Source organism: Pipistrellus kuhlii, unplaced genomic scaffold, assembly GCF_014108245.1.
Source record: "Pipistrellus kuhlii isolate mPipKuh1 unplaced genomic scaffold, mPipKuh1.p scaffold_m20_p_13, whole genome shotgun sequence".
Taxonomy (NCBI): domain Eukaryota; kingdom Metazoa; phylum Chordata; class Mammalia; order Chiroptera; family Vespertilionidae; genus Pipistrellus; species Pipistrellus kuhlii.
In genome coordinates, this window is record NW_023425438.1 from 43,151,391 (window position 1) to 43,174,209 (window position 22,819).

General features: G+C 44.7%; 2 protein-coding genes across 9 annotated transcripts in view; one reads left to right on the plus strand and one right to left on the minus strand.

Moving 5' to 3' along the window:
• CTNNA2 (catenin alpha 2) overlaps positions 1-22,819 on the plus strand; it is a 1,074,738-nt gene that overhangs the window by 705,533 nt on the left and 346,386 nt on the right. The window lies entirely within an intron of this gene.
• Positions 4,373-7,249, minus strand: LRRTM1 (leucine rich repeat transmembrane neuronal 1). Of its 4 annotated transcripts, none has more exons than XM_045580947.1 (2): positions 6,688-7,249; positions 4,373-6,338 (listed from the first exon to the last, which is right to left on the minus strand). In XM_045580947.1, exon 2 carries the CDS (start codon positions 6,313-6,315, stop codon positions 4,741-4,743), a length of 1,575 nt encoding a protein of 524 aa, XP_045436903.1. In that variant the 5' UTR covers positions 6,316-6,338; positions 6,688-7,249; the 3' UTR covers positions 4,373-4,740. The 4 variants fall into 4 exon arrangements, with proteins under 4 accessions (XP_045436903.1, XP_036291751.1, XP_036291750.1 ...); XM_036435858.2 differs by having other exon boundaries at positions 4,373-6,374; positions 6,684-7,248; XM_036435857.2 differs by having other exon boundaries at positions 4,373-6,374; positions 6,688-7,246.

A 22,819-nucleotide genomic window follows, 5' to 3' on the forward strand; every position in this document is an offset into this window, starting at 1 on the left:
CATGTAAAGATAAGGTTCCTGGAACTCTCTCATCTTTTGAAATCTACATAAGGCTCCCATACCAAGAAACCACTCAATGATTTAATTCATTCCCTCCATCTCATTTATATCTCCAGCTAAACCTTAAGGATGGAATAGCCAAGCCCTTGGCTTTGAGCAGAAAACCAAAGACATTTCAAAATTGTGCCCAGTGGAGGAAGGCTAGAAGATGGTACCCAGTGAGGAGTAAGAATTTCACCTTCTGGATCCTTGGGAAAAAATCAGAGTAGAGCATTTTTTTAACATAAAATATATATATATATATGTTACCTAACCCTGAGGTGGAACTCATTAGTGAGGAGCATACTCTCAAAAGAATGCATTGCCATCTGCTCACTCTTACCACCAGGGAACTCTTACTCCCCTGTGGCAAAAGAGCCCAGCTCTCCCAGCATGCAAAGCTCCTGCCAACTCATTAACTAATGCCTGGAAATACCATCAGCCCACTCAGTCCTTTATACCTTAATTGTGACTAACTTGTCAGGTCCCTTCCCGAGTACAAGTTTAAACCTAGAAGAACAAAACAAGGGGGTGATTAATGCTGGAGGATAGTTATATAATGCGATCATTTGTGTGGTTATATATGTGGAGATACATGTATATATAGCAATTTATATGTTTGCACGTGTGGTTATGTCTATGTCATGACGTGCACATCTGTGTGTGTATCCCTCAACTTCTGTCAAAATGCATTCAGGAACCTGTTTAATAGTCATATTCATGCTATTTGACATTTCATCAATGGCAAACCCGAGTCAGCCATCATAACCACCAGTCCAGAGGAGAAAAGTGGGGTTTATTTTGATTACCCCAAGTCATTGGCATACCCATTGTCCAAAGCAGACAGAAAGCCTGCTCTTTCAAGAATGTTCTCTGGGAGAGGGGCATGCCTTTCTTCTTGCCAAGATGGGTGATCCACCATTGCCCTCTTGCAGGTGGCAGATGGAATGGGCTCCCAAGTTGCTGGCAATCTACCCATATAACCTGGAAACACAGGCGGCCCTGGAGGCGTCCAGTGATCTGTGTGCAGTTGCTCAGGGAACTTGAGAGGACCAGCAAGTGGTGTTTGCTCTCTGATCACTGACACATCCTCACAAATGTGCTGTTGGTGCTAAGTCACACCAAATGTCAGCCTTCCTGCAGGCAGGGAGGAAAGGTAAGTTGCTCACACCTGGAGGAGCTCGGGAGGATATAAAAAATAGATTAAAACAATTTCTTATTCCCATAATAACCATTCCTTTGCGATAGCAACTTTTTAGTCCTATGGGCCTGGTATGGGTGTGGGACAGCCGGCCTCAAGGATCAGGGCTGAAGCCTAAGTGTCAGGTTCATCTTTCCCCTGAGCAAGGCCACAAGCTGGATTGCATTTAACTTGCTCCCTCTGACCCAACCCAAAACACTACCAGGGCTAAGACTGGGGTGAGAGTATCATTTGTCATTTGAAAAAGACTTCTTCTTCTATATAAATATTTGAAACACCTCTACACTCTGGCTGAACTTTAATATGCTGGGAAGGTACTGCAGATAGAGGGTTAATTCATCATGATTCCCCAGGAGATACGTGAACTGTGGCCTTCAATCCTTTCCAGATGGCACAGGATAATGAGATTAGCACCCTTGTGGGAAGAACCAAAAAAAGAGGTGCTGCACCTTTAAAAATGAGATTCTCTTTTAAATGCTCAGTAGTTTGCTTCCAGGGGTCAGAGCAAGTTTCTGAAAGCTGAAAGATTAATTAATTTGAGAAAGAAAAGATTTCAAGTGTCACAGAACCTTAGTTAAAACTACCAATTTCCCTTATTCTCGCCTTCCCCTCCCCCCTTGCCATTCTCTGAACCAGGAGGCACGGGGGGCATAAAATAATGAGCGCTAAATACCTCCATTTGTGTGAAAAACATATTGATCTGCCTACAGAGACACACAACGCAGACATACAGATAGATGCACACAGGCCAAGTGAGAACACAGCGGGCCATCATCCCTTCTCCAGGTCTCAGGTTGCAGATTCTTCTTTATAGTGGTCATTCATCACATTCACGTGGCCTTAAGATCTCCTATGTATGTGTAAATTAGTCATATGGAGGGGTGGGTGCAGCAGCAGAAAACAGCGTGATTTTCTCCTCACTTTTTTCTTAGGGCCACATTGAAAAAAAAATAAGAAAGCCTTGGGGATAGGCAATAAAAGTCTGCAGTTTCCGATATTTCTATTGCCAGGGGGCGGGGGACCTGTGGTTCAGATGTTTGCCAGAAGGGCTTCATTGCTAGAAGAGTTCCCTGTAAGCACACCAGCACAGCCCTGAATGCACCAAATCAGAGCAGCTTCTGGCACTGAAATCCAGTAGTTTTCCTATGAGGAAGCTAAATCAATGGAATCCTAGATTTATTTCAATTGCCAGAATTTGGCAATTTCTCTCCCCCCAAAATGTATGTCTTCTTCTGGAGAGGTCTCATTAGTGGAATTTAAGATGGGAGACACATCCCCAAGAGCCCCCTGTCCCTGCTACCCCCACCCCCACCCCCACCCCCAGTTTAAAACAGCAGCCCCAAATGATTGTGCTTAGACCAAAGCCAGACCCCCTCCTCAACGTTCTCAAACAAGGTACCTCTCTTCTAGAATATAATGTCATGTTTTAATTACCAACAAAGCAGGATGAAGTTTCCTAAGCGAGTCTATGTATGGAGTGAGAGAAGTGGGTGGCTGTCTCCCAAGGCTTAACATTTTCAGAGATATCTGTAAGTGATTTCTCTTGAAAGGGCCTCTTAGAAGCAGTATTGTTAAGCATATGGGTTTCTGCAGGCAGAAATCTACTACCAATCTACAGTTTAAGTAAATCTCAGAGCAATGCTATTCTGCATTTCAAACAGCTGATTGTGCCTCAGTAGGTAGGGGTGGTGGCATTTGCATTTGGGGAAGGAAATGTTGGGGTAGGTCTTTCCAATCCTTTTCCTGCTCTATGGACTTATCTCTTGAGAGGGAGGGAAAGAGAGAGAAAGAGAGAGAGAGAGAGAGAGAGAGAGAGAGAGAGAGAGAGAGAGAGAGAGAGAAAGAGAAGGGAACTAGAAAAATGCTAGTCTGTAGGCTCCTTCAGAGGGGTGAGCCACCTGAGTTTGAGAAAGACTTCTGGACATGGACAACATTGGTTCCGTGTTCACCATCTGCCATCCATGACAGTTTATTTCAGTCATACATTGGCTTCAATGGTTAGCGAGTGAAAGACCCCTCCCACCCAACACACACACTCCTCCACCTCCTTTCCCACACCCCCACCAAGTGATACTCTTCAATACACAACCTACATCTCAAAATTGGTCCTGGGAACCTAGGGAGGGTGGGAAGGGGCAGTCATTGGTCCGACAAGGAAAAAAGCGAAACAACGCAGGGAAAGCGAGCATTACGCTGAAAGGCTGTCTGAGAAGAGGGAGCTCTTGTCCTGGATTAACAAACTGACCCCATCTCAGTAAAGCATTCAAATGATGACCTTCCCCGCACCCCCACCCCGCCCCACACACATCCCTTCTGCATCCAGTCTGCCCCTGACCTCTCCTGCTCCCAGGCATTGCCCATAGGAGGCAGGATTGTTCTCACTGCTCCCCCCAGTAACTAGGAGGGTGCAGTCCCCGCTGAGAGCCTGCGCGGGCTGCAACCTTAGCAATGTGCTCCCGAAAGCACAGCTCTCATCAGCAGACATTTGAATCATCTCATTCCCCTCAGTCAGCCCTCAGAGAGCGAGAGCTGAGAGGCTGGCTCTCTCAGAGAAAAGAATAGGAGAAAGGGCACAAGTGCTACTATGCCAGGTGACTCAAAGGCATAGGAGAAATATAAACCAGTGGCATTCGGGGCTGAGATTTTGAATTGATTTGAAAGATAGTTATATTAAGTGCAAAAAAAAGGGGGGGGGGGTTCTCATTAACAGGGCAAACTGTCTGGCACTGCCTTCCAAAAGCTCTTTGCAGTGATCTCTGTCTTAAAGGCCAAGCAGGGATGTTCAGCCTTCAGTCACCTTTCTCTGGCTTTAAAGTGACTGGATTGCATTGCACACCCTGAAAATAGTAGAAAGGGTATGGCTTCCCCCCCCCCCCCCCCAAATCCTTAGTCATGTGGAGAAAATCAGCCTGATAAGCTCTGTTTGTTTCTTCATATTTCAAATTGAGCCTGACCACTTTGCTTCTGAATGTATGGATCTTCCCTCTGGCCCCTAGCCGCCCCCCACCCCCTTCAACCCTCCCCCTCCCCCCTTTTCCCCTTCTCCCCCCTCCTTCTCAGAGAAGGAAATTGTAACTGTTGCTTCTCTTCTCACATAGGTAACAATTCATTTAGGTTACTCCAGTCTGTAAAAACTGTAAATGCTATTTTATTTTAAACATTTACCAAAAAAAAAAAAAAAAAATCAATGATTGGTACCTTTTTACACTCTCAGATTCCTGAATATGGACAGATCTTCAAAGGGAGGAAGGAGTTCTCATATGAAATTTAAGATAGACTGTCCTGAAGGTTGTTGGGGTGGGGTTTTTTTTTGTTGTTGTGTTTTATTTCTTTTTTGTTTTTGTTTTAAGACACAATAAAGCTAAAATGTCAAGTCTCTGGGAGCGATCCCCTTACAGTTTCAGTCCAGGAGTGGATCAGAGCTTAGACCAGGAGACCCCAGCCCGGCTGGCTGCCCAGGAGTATTTGGTAGCGCGCAGGTTGAGAACCACAGGGGACCATCACACCTCGCATTCCCTGGCGGGCTGCTGGTGGCAAGTGCAGGAGCCATACTCATTGATGATCACCAGGGCCCCCTCGATGTGGTTGGGTTTGTAATCAACGTAGTACTCCTGGGCGGACATGGCAGCCATCTGATGCATGGTCTGTTTCTGCTTTTGCTTCCTGCGCTGCGTGACAAAGCACTGTCTGAGCTGCCGGAGGCTGGCGGGGAAACACTTCCAGGAGACGTAGAGCACCAGGACCACTATCAGGAAGGAGAAAATGAGGGCCATGGTGCCGGTAACTACCTTGTGGATCTGCACGGCGTTTTCCGCGTGCTCGCCGCCAGGGAGAGCCACCGTGGCCGGCTCCTCCGTGCCGTCGGGGGGCGGCCCCTCCCCACCGCCATCCGTGCGCGAGGTGGCTGAGCCGGCGGGGGCGCCCGGGTCGCTGTGGTTGGTGAAGGCCGAGAGCAGGTGGTCGCCGGTGGGCTCGGCCCCCTCCTCGCACAGGTGGAAGGCGTACACGGCGTCCAGGACGTCCTCGCCCTGCGCGTACTCGGGGCTGGCGCACTGCAAGTTGCCATCGTAGCGGCCCTGGAAGCTGCTGAGCCACGAGGCCAGGGCGCACACGTTGCGCCCGCAGTCCCACAGGTTCCCGGCCAGGGTGATGCTGGCCAGCGACTTCCAGGCGTCCAGGATGCGGGGCTCCACGTAGGTGAGGCGGTTGGAGTCCAGCTGCAGGGACTGCAGGCGGGGCACAGTCTCGAACACGTGGGGCTCCATGTACTCGATCTCGTTCCCCGACAGGTCCATGCTCTCCAGGTTCCACACCCAGTCCAGCGAGCTGACCACGACGGCCACCTTGTTCCTGCGCAGGCAGATCGAGTGCAGGGACAGGAGACGCGGGAAGTGGGCGAAGTTCACCTTGACCAAGTCGTTGTGCTCCAGGTGCAGCTCGGTGAGCTTGAACAGGCCGGCAAAGGAGTTGCGCGCCAGGCTCTTGAGCTGGTTGTATCCGAGGTCGAGGAACTTGAGGCTGCGGCAGTCCTGGAAGATGCGCACGGGCACAAACTGGAGCGCGTTGGACCGCAGGTGCAGGGTCGTGAGCTTCCGCAGCCCGTGGAAGAGGTCGGGCGCCAGCGCCTGCAGCCGGTTGTGGGACAGGTCCACGCTGCGCAGGTTGGGCATGGGCCGGAAGGTGGTGTTGGCCAGCTGGGTGATCTGGTTGGAGCTCAGCGTGAGCTCCTTCACCCGGCGCAGTTTCTGGAAGGCGTCCCCTTGCACCGAGCGGATGCGGTTGTGATCCAGATAGAGCCACGTGAGCTGCATCAACCCCGCGAACTGGCCGGCGCGCAGCTCCGAGAGGCCGTTGTGGCGCAGGGACAAGCCCAGCAGGCCGGACAGGTTGCGGGGCGCCTCGGTGAGGTTGAGCGCCTCGCAGTACAGCAGCCGCCCCTCGCACCGGCACAGTTGCGGGCACCCGCTGGGGGCGGCGGGCAGCATCTGAAAGCAGGCCCCCAGCAGGCACACGACCACCCCCGAGGGCCTCCTCAGCAGCCAGTGTAGACAGAGCCCGAGCAGCAGGAAATCCATTAGCGAGAATCTTTCCACAGAGGCTGGAGAATGTCCATTGGAAGCGCTCGGTCAGAAATCTACATCATATTTTATTCCGAGGGAAAGAGGGAGCGGGGGATGGGGTGGGGGTGAGGGGGGGGGGGGAGAAAAGGGCAAAAAAAAATCAAATAAATATATCGAAATAAAAGAAGGACCCCCCTCTTCCCCAAAGCCACACGTTCACCTCGTAAGCATGCAGAAAGCTGGGCAGCATACAAAGTTCAGAGCCACGGAAAGATCAAAGAGATGGTGATTTGGTCCATGTTAGAGGCTGCAGCAAAAGAAAAGGGAGGGAGAAAAAAAATCTTCTGGGAAGGGGAAAGAATTTAATTAAAAAAGTGTCTTACCCACCCTTTTCCAGAGAGTGACAACCTCCATTCAGCTGCTGGCTTTGTGTGCGGGCTAATTAGATGCAGGGCGAGAGAAGACCCCTCTGTGTGTCCGCGGCCGCCCCGCTCCGCGGCCGGCGGAGCTGGCAGGCGCACAATGTCTCACTTTGCTGCTGGGCTCGGCTCTGGGCGCCCGGGGCTGCCAGGGCGGCTGGCGAGGCGGGGAGGCGACTTCCAGGACCCGCAAGTTTCCCAACTACGTGCCGGAGCCGCCTTCGTGCAGCCGCCGTCCTTCTCCTCCGCTGCTCGGGCTGCTGTGACGTGGTGGTGGGGGAAAAACACTCCAAACTCGGGGCTCGCGACTCCCCAGGATCTGACCGTCTGGCGGATGTCCGTCATTGGGAAGGACCACTGACCGGCGCCACCTTGGAGTCCGCGGAGACAGCCTGCCATTCGCGCCCGGGGCGGCTGCGGGGAGCGGGCTGGCTCATGCTTTGCGGGCGGCGGGGAGGTGCGGGGCGCGGGCGCGGGGCGCGGGGAGCGGGGAGCGGCGCCCGGGCTCCCTGCCTCCGCCGGGCTGTGTGCGGCGCGAACCTGCACCGGCACCTCCTGCTCACTGCGTGTCGTAAGCTGCTCACGATTGTGCGTCTTCCCGGAGCACCTCAGACATGGGCAGATGGAAAAGGGGTGGGCAGAAAACCAACATTTCACCGAATCACCAAAGTAATATATGTTCTTGGATGCAATGGAAAACACTTTCGCCGTTTTTGCCCATTTCTCTCTCTCTCTCTCTCTCTCTCTCTCTCTCTCTCTCTCTCTCTCTCTCTCACACACACACACACACACACACACACACACACACTCACACACACGTCTGGGGGAGGGTGGGGGCCGGGATGGGGTCGCAGGGTCCGCAGTAAGATATCTCCAAGTGGGAAACTGGATTATTCTGTTCTCTCCTCCCCCCTCCCCGTCTTTCCCTTTTTGGGATATTCCCCCTCCCACTTTAAAGCTGCCTACGTGTAAGGGATACGCAGGGATCTGTGGAGAAATCAACATTTGGTTCTTTGCTTTAGAAAAGCAACTTGGGAGAAGAGAGAGGAAAGCAGAGACTGCGGGGGCTTGGCTGAGATTCCCTCCCCATTCCCTCCCCCTCCCCCCCACACCCCCCTGGGCTCCGGAGTTGTGCAGCCAGCCAGGCTTCTAGGTGGCAGGTGGGGGGAGCTTCCTGCGGGTTTGGGAATCCTTCCTGGTCCCCGTGGTTTGAGACCCAGAGCTGCAGAGATGTAGGTCTGTTGATAGGGAGTCTTGCCTGAGATCTCACAGGGGCTTCTCCAGGCTCCATGGATCTGGGGTCTGTGGTGGATTACTGGAGAGGGATTCCGCTGTGTGTGTGGCGAAGGGGGGGGGGAGGGGCACAAGAGGTGGCTGCTAGTGGGGATCACAGCGCCCTGCGGTGCACTCCGCTCTGGGAGAACGTGCTGGAGGAGCCAAGAGAGGTGGTTTAAAGAAACCATAACGGTGCCTCCTCCCGCCATACACACATTCCTAATTAAACTTTGAGACTGTTACTAAATGGTGTCTCCTAAGTTGGAAGAGGTCTCTGCCTGATGATTTCCATTCACAGTCAAGAATACATGGGGGTCTTACAAGGAACGAACTCTCTTTTACCAACTAGCTGGGGTAGGAGGGTCTGCATTGCTATTGGGAGGGACCTGTTGGCCACCTTTAAAAATAACTCAAAGATGGCAGAGAAACTGCTGAAAATGAGTATGGGCAAGCTACTTCTATGTTTTGATTTAATTTGATTTAATTTGATTTTTGAGGGAGAGACAGAAAGAGAGAACACTTTATGTGAGGGAGGGGATCTAGCCTGAAACCCTATGTGTCTGTGACCCTTCAGTCCATTGGCCCATACTCTATCCAGGGAGCCAAACCAGCTAGGGTAAACCTACCTTCTTGACAGTGATGCCCAAGGAAGTGACAGGGAGACTCACACATGAATCTCCAACCCCTCTCTTTGAATCTCCATCATTGGTGCCTCTCAGGAACTGAAAATAGTGGGCCTTTTCTGTTACAGATGCTCACTTTGGTAAGAATGAACTGGATTACCAAAGCTCCCATGTGGGTTCAACTTTGGGCAAGTAACTGGGTTGGTCTTAACATTCAAGCTGAAGATACTAACCCGTGAAATCACAGCACAGTCTCCAAAGACTGGTAGCGCGTTTCAGGAAGTCCTATTAACAGGGACATGCATCATCCCATTTTGTATTTTGAGCCCTGCCCTGGTCATTCGTCTCTGAGATACATCCTCTCATTGAAAGGAAAACCAACCCAAAATGCCCTAGAAGTCCTATGTTGTCTTTGGGAACCAGAAGAAACATTAGAAAACCAAATCCTTCATTTTGAGGAAACTGAGGCACAGAATCATCAGGCAGTTCTCCACAGTTGCACAGCTGTTCCTGCCATAGACAGGTTTGGGCTGTCCCAAACCAAAGTGATCTTCTTTCTTTGCCATTTTTGATGGTTGCCATCTCCATCGCTCTCGCCTCCTCTCTAACTCTGGACTGGGCACCTGCAGGCTTTGTCCTGGCACCTCCAAGTTGCTGCAGAACACTTTAACAGAAAAACAGTTCCATCGTCAAGTGTGTTCACCTCTTGCCAAGACAATTATTCCTGACAGCAGGCTGGCTGATTGAGCCATAACTCTAAAGGGCTGGGGAGGAGGGCAGGCAGGGGCAAACACTGGCCAACCATTCAGCAAGCGCTGTTGAGTGTGAGCCACCCAATCCCCGTGGCTGCTAGGAAGAATAGCCTCCCAAGGCAGGCAGCTTGGCAAAGTGGAGATGGCGCCTGCCAAATGGGCAAGAACAGGTCCCACTTGGACGCCACTTGATTTGTAGATCTGGTACAGAGAGGCAGACAAGAGTTGAGTGTTGGCAAGAAAGAAAGAGAATAAAATGAAATTGACTGCATTTATGTCTGAGTTTTCTTCTAAGTATGCTACTCAAAACATAGAGGATGTGTTTAGGCTCTAATGAAGATACATATATTGCTTTTCACATTAGCGTCCTGCAGATCATCTCGTCTGGGTGGTGTCTTTAAACCTTTCCCACCTCTAGTGTGGCAAGTTTGCATCTTTCCTACGGTTTTAAAGCCCTTGGCAGAACTGTATACATTAACAGATTGAAATGAGCTTTATTGAAATTTAGCTATTCTAAGTCATCTAAGTTGCAGAATCCCAGTTTATTATGTATTTAAAGCATACCAGCACTGATTAAATCAATGCAAATTAGGTTAAGTAAGAACAACATGAATCAAGTGTTTCAGTGAAGTTGAGTCGAGAAACGACAACTCTTGAGTCACCACAGCAAGCTGATATGGCTGTTTTTCACGAGTTTTTAATTTCATGTTTTTTAGGGTCCAGCATACACAAAAATTTTTTTTTAAAAAGAAAAGAACTCAACTAAAGTTCTCATTTTTCTCATGTTTAACCTTACTTTTTTTCTTTTTAACCTGTGAGAAAATCTGATTCAGGTTATAATGTGCCTGTTGTGTGTGTACTTGATCAGGCTCCTCTCTTGAACTAACTACAGGTTTCTGTCAGCAAACGTCTTTCCTTAAGTGTTAGAGGCTGGTGAGAGATGCATAAGCTTAGAGACCACCTTTTCCATTTTTCATGTTTGTATGGGGAAGGAGCTTGAGCCAGTCTTGCTGAACCACCATAGTAGTGGGGTTTCAAGAAAACCACCCCAAGCCATTAGGCCAACATATGATTGGGACTGGGGTAAGAAAAGGTAAGAATCTTGAAAACGTGGATTCAACAAATAGAAAGGGACCCTGGGTGCGGGAAGTGTGAATTGATTGCCAAAACAGATCTTGGATCTTGGAATTAAGAGGGAGTAGAAGAGCAAGCTAGTGTAGCTGGAGAGGCCAGACTCATAGCTTGGGGGAAGAGGTAGTGATTTATTCCTCTTCTTCTATAACTTAGACAACCTTTGTGTAATCAATCCTCCTGCTTTTCCTCGGTACTTCATGCTGGGAGAGGGGCAGAGGGGAGGCAGTGGTCACATACAATCTCTTTTGGATATGTCTTACCTCTCCCATTTTATCTCAATTGAAGCCCACCTCCCATTGGTTCCTTTTAGTCAAAACAGTTTATGAACCAAGAGGTGCAAGGGAAAACAGTCTGACATGAGCATGCATTCTGGAGATGGCCTTTCCATTTCTTGTCTTGGAAAGTGTTCAAAGCAAGAGAAATCAAGAGGTGATTCTTGCACCAGTGTGGACCATGATCTCTATGCTGCTGCCTTTAATTTTTAGTGGAAGTGAATCGTGGCCTTTTTTTTTTTTTTTTTTTTTTTAAAGGAAACATTTAGAGGAAGGGGAGGAGGGTGGGAGTCATAATTTAAAAGGAGAGAATGTCCCAGCTGGGGTGGCTCTATGGCTGAGCATTCACCTATGAATCAGGAGGTCACAGTTTGGTTTCCAATCAGGGCACATGCCTGGGCTAAGTGCTCAGTCTCCAGTAGGGGGCGCGCAGGAGGTAGCCAATTAATGATTCTCATCATTGATGTTTCTCTCTCTCCCTTTCCCTTCCTCTCTGAAATCAATAAAATATTTTTATTAAAATAAATAAGGAAATACTAGAGATAAATTCTGTTGTTTCTGTGAGCACATAAGATACAGTTGGCCTCTGAAGATGTGTGTGGGGTGGATGGGTGAGGGCCCTAAGACTTCTCTCAGGAGATCTGCTTAGGAGAAACATATTCAAAAGGAACATTCATCATTCTTATCGAACTTAATCCTCCTCTTAAAACGAGTTAGTGATGTGGATAGCACTGAGGAAGCACCCATCACACGTGCAATGCATGACGTGAGGAATGGGAGTAAGCCAAAGAAATTCAGATTCGGTGCTCCCCTCCAGGAACTGTAGGTAGGAAAGTGAATTAGACTTTTGCTGCTAACACTGATTTATGTCTCTAGACATACAAATGAGAGAAGTGTCTGATGGACCAGTGAGAAGGGATCAGTGTTAAAAGGCTTCTTCCTTCAAGTAAGTAAAGTTTAGCAGGTAGTTTTAAGGACTCAAGATGTAGGTAGAAGTGACAGGGGGAATGGACCTTGTGAAGGGATAAGTACAATTATGGGAACTGGGATGGCTTCTATTATGATGTATAGATTAATTTCCTTGTACTGGGTGGGAGGGGGAGAAGTTTTATAGGAACAAATGAAATCTCTGTGTTGGGGAGTAGTAGGAAGTTGGTTAAGGACTTCCAATGGTGTACTAAAATCTTAGTTTCGCATATTCTTCTAGTCTAGTCTGTGAGGATCATCACCTTAGAGTTTCTTTGGCCCTTGTGATAAAAACCTGGGTTAGTTCATGAGGCCTCTCCTGCTCTCCTGGGTGCCTTTCTACAAGTTCCTTCTGCACTGCCTTGTGCTCTGAGCATATACCTCCTGCTGTCTGCACTCTCCCCATCATTGCTACCCATCACCCCAGCTATCCTTCAAGGTTGAGGTTGGATTTCCTCTGTGACTTCTTAACTGATCCTTATATAAAGTGATCTCTCCGTTTTCTCAGCTCTATTAACAGCTGACTTTTACAGATCACGTTCCTGGTCTTGCTCACTTTCCATGAGTGGGACAGTCATTTCTGCTTATGGTGTTTTAGAACGCCATGGACATCAAACATCTCGGAGACTAGAATTTAAAAGGTCTCAAGTTGGATTCCTGCTTTGCCATTTTCTATCAGTTTGATCTTATATAAGTCACTCTAATATCAGTGAAGAAGGGCCAAGGATAGCTATCTCAAAGGGATCCTGGGGAAATTCAGTGAGATCATGTGTACTGGTGTCTTGTGACTCAAAAGTATAAGCCTGTGCCTAGCAGCCCGGGAACATGTTAGGAACACAGAATCTTGGACCCACTGCATAAAATCTTCTTTTTACTATTACCTTAAGTTAAACTTGACTTCTGGGAGGCATTCTATTTTTTTTTAATATATTTTATTGATTTTTTTACAGAGAGGAAGAGAGAGGGATAGAGAGTTAGAAACATCGATGAGAGAGAATCATTGATCAGCTGCCTCTTGCACACCCCCTACTGGGGATGTTCCCGCAACCAAAGTACATGCCCTTGACCGGATCGAACCTGGGACCTTTCAGTCCACAGGCCAAAGCTCTATCCACTGAGCCAAACCGGTTTTGGCTGGGAGGCATTCTATTGAAGCATTCACAAATTCTAACCTGAAAAGGTTACCTGGTTATCACTGACTTCCTAGTTTTATAATTGAGAAATTGAAGGTCCAGAAACACTGAATGGTTGTCCACATGGTAGAATTTAGACAAAATTTTCACACCTTCTAAATTTTGTTCTCTCTCCTATTTGATTTCAAACATAGAATGGGAAGTCTATATCTATCATACTACCTAGCACTTAGCAGAGAGCTCTTAATAAATTGGTTTTCTCACTGGTACAGCAGGAAGTATAGAGCCCTTGTGTGTGCTTCTTCTGGCTTATGTTACTCCTCAGTTTTCTTATCACTGCCAATTTGTATCTCTTTCTCATGGACATTCAAATTTTCCCTTTTTTAATAGAAAAATGAAAAAAATATATTTAAATGCAGATGTCTCCTAAAACTCAACCCTTTGTGGGGGGGGGGGGGGAGTTTAGAATTTATCTAATTCACATATATTTTTTCTAAAAATCTGATAACATTATACATAATACTTTGTAACTATGTTTTTCACTCTTGGTATTCTTCCGTATCAAGAATGCAAGTTATAGGATCACCTTCCATGGCTACAAACCATTCTATTTCATGTATTTTGTTCATCCCCGTCTTGTTAACCAACTAGGTTGTTTCTGTTTTTTGTGTTTTTTTTTATCTATTATAAAATGGCTATGATGAACTTCCTGATACATATGCTGCTGTAGTCTAAATATTTGTTTCCCCCTCAAATTCATAAGTTGAAACCTAACCCCCAAATATAATAGTATTTGGAGGTGGAGCCTGTGGGAAGTTATTAGGTCATGAACATAGAGCCCTCAAGAATGGTTTTAATGTCCTTGCAAAAAAGACCCCAGAGAGCTCTCTCGCGCCTTCTGCCATGTGAGGACACAGTGAAAAGAAGGCTATCTATCATAGAAAGCAGATCCTCACCAGACATGAAAGCTGCTGATTTTAGACTTCCTAGCCTTCAAAACAGTGAGAAATAAATGTTTATTATCTAACCACTGGTCTATGGTAGTTTCTTATAGCAGTCTAGGTGGGCCACGACATATACCTTTGCATGCTTGGGCAAATGTGTCCTTAAATTTTAATTCCAGAAGGGGAATTGTGTTGAAAGTTAGGGACTTTTTAATATCTGTGTGTGTGTTATTGATTTCATAGAAGAGGGGAGAGGGAGAGAGAGATAGAAACATCAATGATGAAAGAGAATCATTGATTGGTTGACTCCTACACACCCACTACTGGGGATTGAGCCTGTAATCTAATCATATGCCTGACCAGGAACCTGGTTTATAGGTCCATGCTCACCCATTGAGCAATAATTGCCGGGCAGGGCGGGACTTTTAATACAGAATGCCATATTGTCCTTCGGAAAGGTTGCATACATTTCACCCTCAATAGCTCTTTCTCTGCTTTCTCACCTTGAGTGATTCCACCACACCTCTCTCCTTCCCTTGGCTGGGGCACCTGATGGAGATCACCCTGCCTTCCCATTCTCCTTTCCTCGGTCCTTCCTTCATAGGCAGTTAGGCAGTTCCCACTAAAATGGTTGGCCTTTGGGGTCTTCAGTGTTTTTTCTGGGAGTTCATGCACATTTCATTTCTGTGTCTTAGTAAGTGGCATGCCAGCCATATTGTTTTCACAAATGTATTAATATCCAAAAATAGTTTATCATGGTATTACTTAAGATGTTCTGTGGAGGTCTGCATGTTTAAATATATGTGTGAAATGCACAGACTGCTCTGTTCTTTGAGATTCACAGTATCCTCTAAAGCTCAGTTACAAGAAATGTTGTTTTTCATGGTTTCACCCACTTATTTGGAATACCTATTAATACTAAACTAATGTGCCAGGACAACCTTGGAAGACCTTAATGAACTGCAGTCCAGGGGTACATTTGACCTTAAATTGGCTTCTCACCATGCCAAGAAATAATTCCAAGGTTTGGACTTCAAGCATTGTAGCCAGATGCTGGTGTAAGAACCTGGTTTTTGTTTCTTCCTCTGTGTGTGTGTGTGTGTGTGTGTGTGTGTGTGTATGTGTGTGTGTTTTCTTTTTGGTCAGGTCTCCAGAATTTATGAGGATAGCTGGACAACTACAGTTCTTCTGCTTGGTATTATAAAGTCTCACCTCCACAACCCAGCCACAAATACTTGGACCCCTTTAATTCTGCAATATATTCTGTCTCTGATATATCTTGACATTTAATTAACTTGTTTTATAGAATTTTCCAGATGTTGCTAATTCTGTCCTTGCAGATAAAATGAAACTCCCTAAGGACAGACTTGTTATTTTTGTACTTTTATGACCCTTTATTATCTATCTCTAAGGGTGTGGAAGAAGATCAGATATGAGAGACTATATACAAAGGGCATAGGAATTATCACATAGCACTAGTAAACATACCCAATAGCTTAATAATGCTTTCTGGCTCTGTTCTGGGTTCAAAGAGATGCTTGTTGGATTGAGTTTACTAACTGGATTGAGTTCATGCCTAATCAATAACCTAGAGAATCTAGCTAAATATATAAAGTTTCCGTATTACATTGACAGATAGGCACAACATATTAACCCAGGAAGGTCCAACCTTCTGACATCACACAGGGTAATGCCATTTATATGTGGTCTCATTTCCCAGATTCATTTCTGTGAAGGAAATCCACCATTATCCATAAGCAAGGTGCCTTTGGTGGTGAATTAACCTGCCTAGTTAGATGCATTTCTCTCTTTATTAAAATCATCTCCCATTCTCTGGAACTACTTCTTCATCTCCCAAGACATCTTGAGAAAGATGTATAGTCATTTAACATAAGTGTATATTGCTGTTCTTATTTGTTTTTGTTAGTGTTAACTCAGATGGAGGTTTAGCTGATGAGAAAAAGTTGGATAAAATGTAGTTCCTGCCTTTAGTGTTTCCAGATACGGAGTGGAAGTGGTTGATAACAAAGCTATATGGTTCCTGCTGTGCCATTAATGTAAACAAAAGCTGTGGTTAGGGAGATGCCACTAGCAAATTGAGCAAGGTCAGTCAGAAGAGTTGGAAAAAAGGAGGAATAGTTGACCAGATGGGGTGGATGAATGCTATTCTCCCCATAGGCAACGTGTATGAAAATACAGACTTTGCTTAGGAAATGTGAAACAGGTATGAGAAGAAGACGGAGGCAAAATTAGACTGGGGTATTTGCCTAGAGCCAGATTGGGAAGACTTTCAACCTGAATTATGGTTTCCAAAATGTGGGTGCAAGCAATATATTTCTCATAATAAAGTTGAATAGGAGGACAGGGAAGAGGATACTGAAAGCAAGGAGGAGAATTAGGAAGCTAACACATCTGCCCAAGTGTGAGATGGACTATACTGTATTAACATTTGAGATACAGGGCAGGCCATGTACAATAATAGTTTTGTAGTGGGATTGACACTCTTTTAAATGGTACTTTAAACAAATAAATTAAGATGATTTTAATATAATGGGTTGATCTGGATGAGGTTAAAGCAAACTGTGACATTTAGAGCTAAGAGTAAACTGATGAAGATAAGGATAGAGGTTATAGCTGGACATACAGATCATAGAATCTCTGGAACATTCTTGGAGGTGTTATTGTGGTAGCAATAGATGCACATCACAGAGAGAAAGATCAGAGTACAGCTAATATACCATCAGAAGTCTTCTCGGTCCATGCAGGTCATGTGGATGTGGGAAACAGTGGACAATAGAAAGTTGTAGGGCCTCTGCTACCTACAAAGTGCATGTTTTCATTGAAGGTGTTCAGTTTCTAGTTTTGTTTTTTGTTTTTTGTTTTGTTTTAAAATATATATATATATATATATTTTATTGATTTCTTTTAACAGAGAGAGAGAGATGGATAGAGAGTTAGACATCGATGCATAGATCAGCTGCCTCCTGCACACCCCCCACTGGGGATGTGCCCACAACCAGGATACATGCCCCTGACTGGAATTGAACCTGAGACCCCTCATTCCACAAGCCGGCGCTCTATCTACTGAGCCAAACCAGTTTCGGCTCAGTTTCTAGTTTTTAAGAATCCTATTCTATTAGGAAGTAAGCAATACTACAGACTCTATTCAGATTGTGGAATACCAGTTTGCAAAGCCTCTTTTAGTGATGATTTTCAGCACAGAGGACTTAGGAGGGGGCAGAAGAGATAGCAGTTACTTCAGTAAGAAGGACAGTTTAAAACAATTTAGAAGCCCTGCCCTTGTCCACAGTTAGCAGCCTTTAATATATGGGCATGGCCATGAGACTCTCACTCATTAATATGCATTTCATGTGGCTGAGAACCAGGGGGAAAAAATGATTAAGGGAATGACAGGTTGTGAGAGCAGCCCAGATGGCCAAGGATCACAAACATGGGGGGAGAGTACCCAGCAACAAGGAAACCTGTGAAGGAAATGTGCACAATAGTGTTGTCTTTAAGGACTCTGTGTCAGTGATTGGCTGACATGAAGTGCATCTTTCCCCCAAGAGGGTTTGTCCTTGGCATCTCATATCAGTATAAGATTATTCCTTTGTGGACAGGCCTTGCATTACCTCAAACATGAATAAAGGCGATTAATGAGAAAGCATGCCTTTCAGAATGAAATTCTGTATTTGCATTTTAGCAGAAGAGTCTGAAACATTGAAAAGAACTTTTGAAATTTCTGACTCTATATTAGGCTGAAAATTGGTCTATCGTTTACAAGCTGTGTGACTTGGGCACATGACTTAACTTTGAAGCAGAAATATTCAGCATAATAAAGTAAGAGATAGAAATAAATTTAATTAGAAAATTATGTCAAATTCCATTGCAATAGCTACTTATATCAACTTCTATTATATGAGGCCAAAATTATACCACATATATTGAAGACAGGAAATAAAAGAATCATAACCTCAAAAGATATTATGGCCCAGCTAGTGTGGCTCAGGGGTTGAGCATCGACCTATGAACCAGGAGGTCATGGTTCGATTCCCAGTCAGAGCACGTGCCTGGGTTATAGGCTTGATCCCCCGTATGGGGCATGTAGGAGGCAATGGATCAATGATTGTCTCTCAGCATTGATGTTTCTATCTCTCTCTCCCTCTCCCTTCCTTTTTGAAATCAATAAAAATATCTTTTTAAATAGAGTGTAGTATGTCTCTAAGTAAACTCCTATTGCTCTTTCTTTAAGTGTCACTTTCTACTTTAGAGGCCGAATAAGAGAACAAAGAGAATGTGTTGGTTAAAACAACACTTTATTTAGTTCATGATTCTGTGTGTAGTCTCCAGCAATGCTCTGTGTGGGCCAGCTTGGCCGTGTTCACTCCAATGTCTGTGGCCAATTGGAGGCTTACTGGAGACTGGACAAGCTAGGATGGCTTCCCTCACAGGGATGGCAAGTGGCAGGCTGTTGGCTGGGGCCTGGCTGATGATTGACTGTAGGTGTGCATGTGGCCATGCATCCTCCAGCTAGCTAACCCGGGTTCATTTGTGTAGTGATTACAGGGACACAAGAGCTTCAAGATGGAGCATGTGCTAGAGCCCAAGTCTTACCTTCTGGCAAATTGCTATTGCCTGTTGGCCAAAGTGAACCACGTGGGCAACCTGACTCCAGGAGTGGAGATGTAGGCTCCATCTCTGGATGGGAAGAATGTATGGTCATTTTGCTGGTTAAATAAAGTTGTAGCAGCATCATGTTACTATAACTGGAAGTACTAGATGCTCTTTTTAAAAAATATATATTTTATTTATTTTTACAGAGAGGAAGAGAGAGGGATAGTTAGAAACATCTATGAGAGAGAATCACGGATCAGCTGCCTCTTGCACACCCCCTACTAGGGATGTGCCCGCAACCAAGGTACATGCCCTTGACCGGAATCAAAACCAGGACATTTCAGTCTGCGGGCCAATGCTCTATCCATTGAGCCAAACCGGTTTCGGCTACTAGATGCTCTTGAGTGTGTGTGTTTTTTAATTTCTCAAGCCATGTGACCCAAACATATGGCCCATAAACACCATGGACCAGCAGCATGGAAGGATAACTTGCTCTTTGGAGATAACCAGAGCTTGTTTGAAATTTAGAATCTCAGACTCCATCCCAGACATGCTGACTCAGAATCTACATTTTCACATGATCCCAGGTGATCCTCAGCCCAATAATATTTTGGAAGCATGATATCTTTTTCCTATTTCTCATAATTCCCTTTCCTAAGCTGGTGAATTTTCCTGTAGAGTGATAAATCTTTGATTTTTAAAGGTGCCAAATCTGTTTCCTGCACAATTGAAACAGAATAAACACAAGTTTCAACAGTAAAACAGGTTGCTTCACAGCATGAATAGCGAGAGAGGGAAATTTTTCTACTCAATTCTCCTTTGATTACAAAAAAATAGAAATTTAAAATTAAAATAACAGTACATAAATATTAATGAATATTGAATTTAACTAGGAAATACCATATAGGAGATAGGACAAATCTTAAGGTAGAAACAGCTAGGCACCTATTTACTTAGTGTGACCTTTTCCAATGCTGAACAGTTGCTTTACTAGACCTTGGTTTTCTGAAGGTTGAAAGTTGACTTTCCAGTCTGTAGACCACAGGTTGAGTATCTCTAGAATGTGTGTAAGTCCTTCCTACAAGTAATAGGACCAGCAGAACGTATGAAGCATCTCTCACGTGCAAGCCACTGGTCCAAACCCACATGAAATACAAGTGCATTATATTGCCTTAGATTCTCTTCCCTTCAGATCCCGGAAGTGGGAGGAGTATAAATTGTAGTCAATAACTGTTTCTTTCACCAGGCTGAAGACAAACAAGTGGCATCTAAAAGAGTTATAGCTTTTCTCAACTTCTAACTTTCCTTTAAGAGAAGGAACCTGGTCACATCCAATGCCCTCGCCCTCATTGGCCTTTCACCTCAAACTGGACAGAAAAAGGAAAGAAAGAAAGAAAAAGAAAGAAAAAGAAAGAAAGAAAGAAAGAAAGAAAGAAAGAAAGAAAGAAAGAAAAAGAAAGAAAGAAGGGAAGGAGTAAGGGAGGGAGGGAGGGAGGGAGGGAGGGAGGGAGGGAGGGAGGGAGGGAGGGAGGAAGGAAGGAAGGAAGGAAGGAAGGAAGGAAGGAAGGAAGGAAGGAAGGAAGGAAGAAAGAAAGAAAGAAAGAAAGAAAGAAAGAAAGAAAGAAAGAAAGAAAGAAAGAAAGAAAGAAAGAAAGAAAGAAGGGAAGGAGTAAGGGAGGGAGGGAGGGAGGGAAGGAGGGGGAAATTTTGCATGAAAGCCTAATGCTGCTATTCTGTGTGAAGTTTGCTTTGAATATTCTCTTTTTGTAAGAGGGTAACTTGTTCTTTGAAGCTATAACAAATACTATTTTAATGTATATACTTTGGGGTCCTATTCTTGTCAGTTCATTCCCCAGTAAGTATCAATAGTTAACAGATATCTGATGAGCTTGTAACATATGCAGTATATTCTAGGTCTAGAGAATCCAGTGGTGAACAAGACTGAGCAGCCTTGTAAGCAAACAATAAATATGATCATTCTGGGCCCTGGCTGATGTGGCTCAAAATCCCGTGCACCTAAATGTCACTGAGTTCCATTCCTGGTCAGGACACATGCTTGGGTTGCAGGAGGCAGCTGATCTCTCTCTCTCTCTCTCTCTCTCTCTCTCTCTCTCTCTCTCTCTCTCTCTCTCTCTCTCTCAAATTATTGAAAACAGATGTTTTAAAGAGATAATTTTGGGATACAAATACACTAAGGAAAGTTAAAATAGAACCATGCAGCAGAGAGAAATTGAGGGGAGGGGCCTGCTTTACCTCAGATCACACAAGGCTTCCTTGAGGTGGTGACATATGAGTTGAAACTCAAGTAATAAGTAAGAGGCAGCTACTTAAAACTGCAGAAATGCATTCCAATCAGATGCTCCAAACCTTATATAGTGATTATGCTACCTCAGGCACTAAAGTAAAACACTTGGATATGGAAATTCCATTGAGTTCTTACATTTCTATGAGATTCTATCATTTCTCCAAAATACATGAGAAAATCAAGGCACAGAAAACCTAAGCCACTATCCTTAACACAGCTGGTTTGGGTGATACGTGCTTTTCCTCCATTGCCTAGACCCTTGTATGGGGCAAGTAAGACAGTTGGATGACAGTTAGCCTTTTGACTCTATAAAAGCCAAGCTTGGTCTGCTACAATCTGCCTCTCCCTAGTGTCCATCTAGAGTAGACCCAGAAGGAGAGAAAATGGGGCAACTTCCCTCCTGGATTCCCACTCCTCTTGGCCCCCTTCTCCCATCTGTTGCTGTTTGTGTAGAAAAAGAACAGAAGAGAATACCAACTAGCACACACATTCAGCAATCTCATTTTGTATGTGGGAGTCCAGACTCATTAACAAGTTTCTCAAATTCTCCCTGTACTTACAACACCACTCTAAACATAACCCGGTGAAGTCATGGGAATAGGCGATGCTCAGTGTCCAAATGTGTCATCTGCTATTTCCTAGTAGGTTCTTCTGCTTCAACTCAGTTGGTTTTTTCAACAGACTCTAAGTAAATAATGCTCATGGTAGTATTCTCTAGCTTCCACAATGTCCCTTTGATTCTAACCCATATTGAGTCCCACTTCCTTTATTATGGTTTTCATTTTCCAGATTACTCATTAATTCATCTGCAAATCCATATGTCCACCTACACACTCAACAACCATGTAGTGGGTACTTACTTGCTTTCATTAACTTGTGCAAAGTACCAGAGAATGTAAAATATTTGGGGAAGTAGTCCATTTTTTAAAGGGGGAATCCAAAGGTTCATATTAGTCTCTTCCTTGTTTTGAACTCTTACTCATCTAAAAACTAAGTGCTCTGTTACATACTGTATAAAATTATCTCTTGTTGTTTCTGAATGCCCTTTACTTTTTATTCTTTTTTTTCATATTTTCTAGATTGCCATTTCTTAAGAGCAAAACTCAAATGATATTTTTGGTGAAATGTGTGATCCAAACAAAGAGTTGAAATATCCATGTTTAAATTCTAATTTTGCCATTTACTTACTCTGTGGTTTGAGGAGTACAAACCTTCTCTATTTAGAGGATGGAAATTGAATGGGAGGATTTCTAATATCTCTGCTAACTCTAGTATTCATGAACCTGTAAATTCTAAAATACCTTCTAAGACTGGAAAATGAAGAGAACACTCAATATAAAGGAGTCGATGGCTTCTTTCAATGCTTCTGGTTCTAACCTATTTATACAGTGAATGGTTTTCTAACTGCAGTACAACTTTGCCACTGGCTTATAGATTGAAACAGAGTAAATATAAAAACAAAAAAAAAATCAGATTGGACTTTCCTTGTGAAGCTAGCTAGGCTTTTGAACAGGTTCTTCAGCCAGCCAGGTATTCTGTCCCAGACCATAGAGCAATACAGACAGAAAATATAATCTCATGCTGAGACAACTCCCTATTTCTAACTTTTCAGGGTTGCTGTATCTTATACTAGACATTCAAACATCAGTAGTTTGAGAATGGTGCTAGAAGAAGTTTTGATTTATGTTTGGTTGAATGAGTCATGACTAACGATTAAGGAAGGCAGGCTATTAGGGCTCCAATCCTATGCTTTTCGAGCTGCTATCAAAGGGAGAGTCCATTTTTTATACAACCCTATCATAGATGGGAGGTGGCCTGATCACAGCCTTCCTTACTCAAATGGTCATCTTGAGTTTGACCTTACCCATAGGTCAACTTATACTAGTATTCAGATAGTAATGATCCTATCTGGGTAATACTCATTTTTTAAATATAAAATCCTCTAAAAGAATTTAAATTCATCTACTTGATTTCAACATAATTGCTGTTTTAAGGATGTCTGCAAATGTGAAATGTCGTTTAATGGAATCCAATTACTTCCTTTCAATATAATTACCTAACAAGGGCTGATGGATACTAACC

Bases quoted from the DNA above. Each gene is read 5' to 3' on its own strand.
- LRRTM1 (XM_045580947.1), bottom strand. From the start codon at position 6,315: ATGGATTTCCTGCTGCTCGGGCTCTGTCTACACTGGCTGCTGAGGAGG.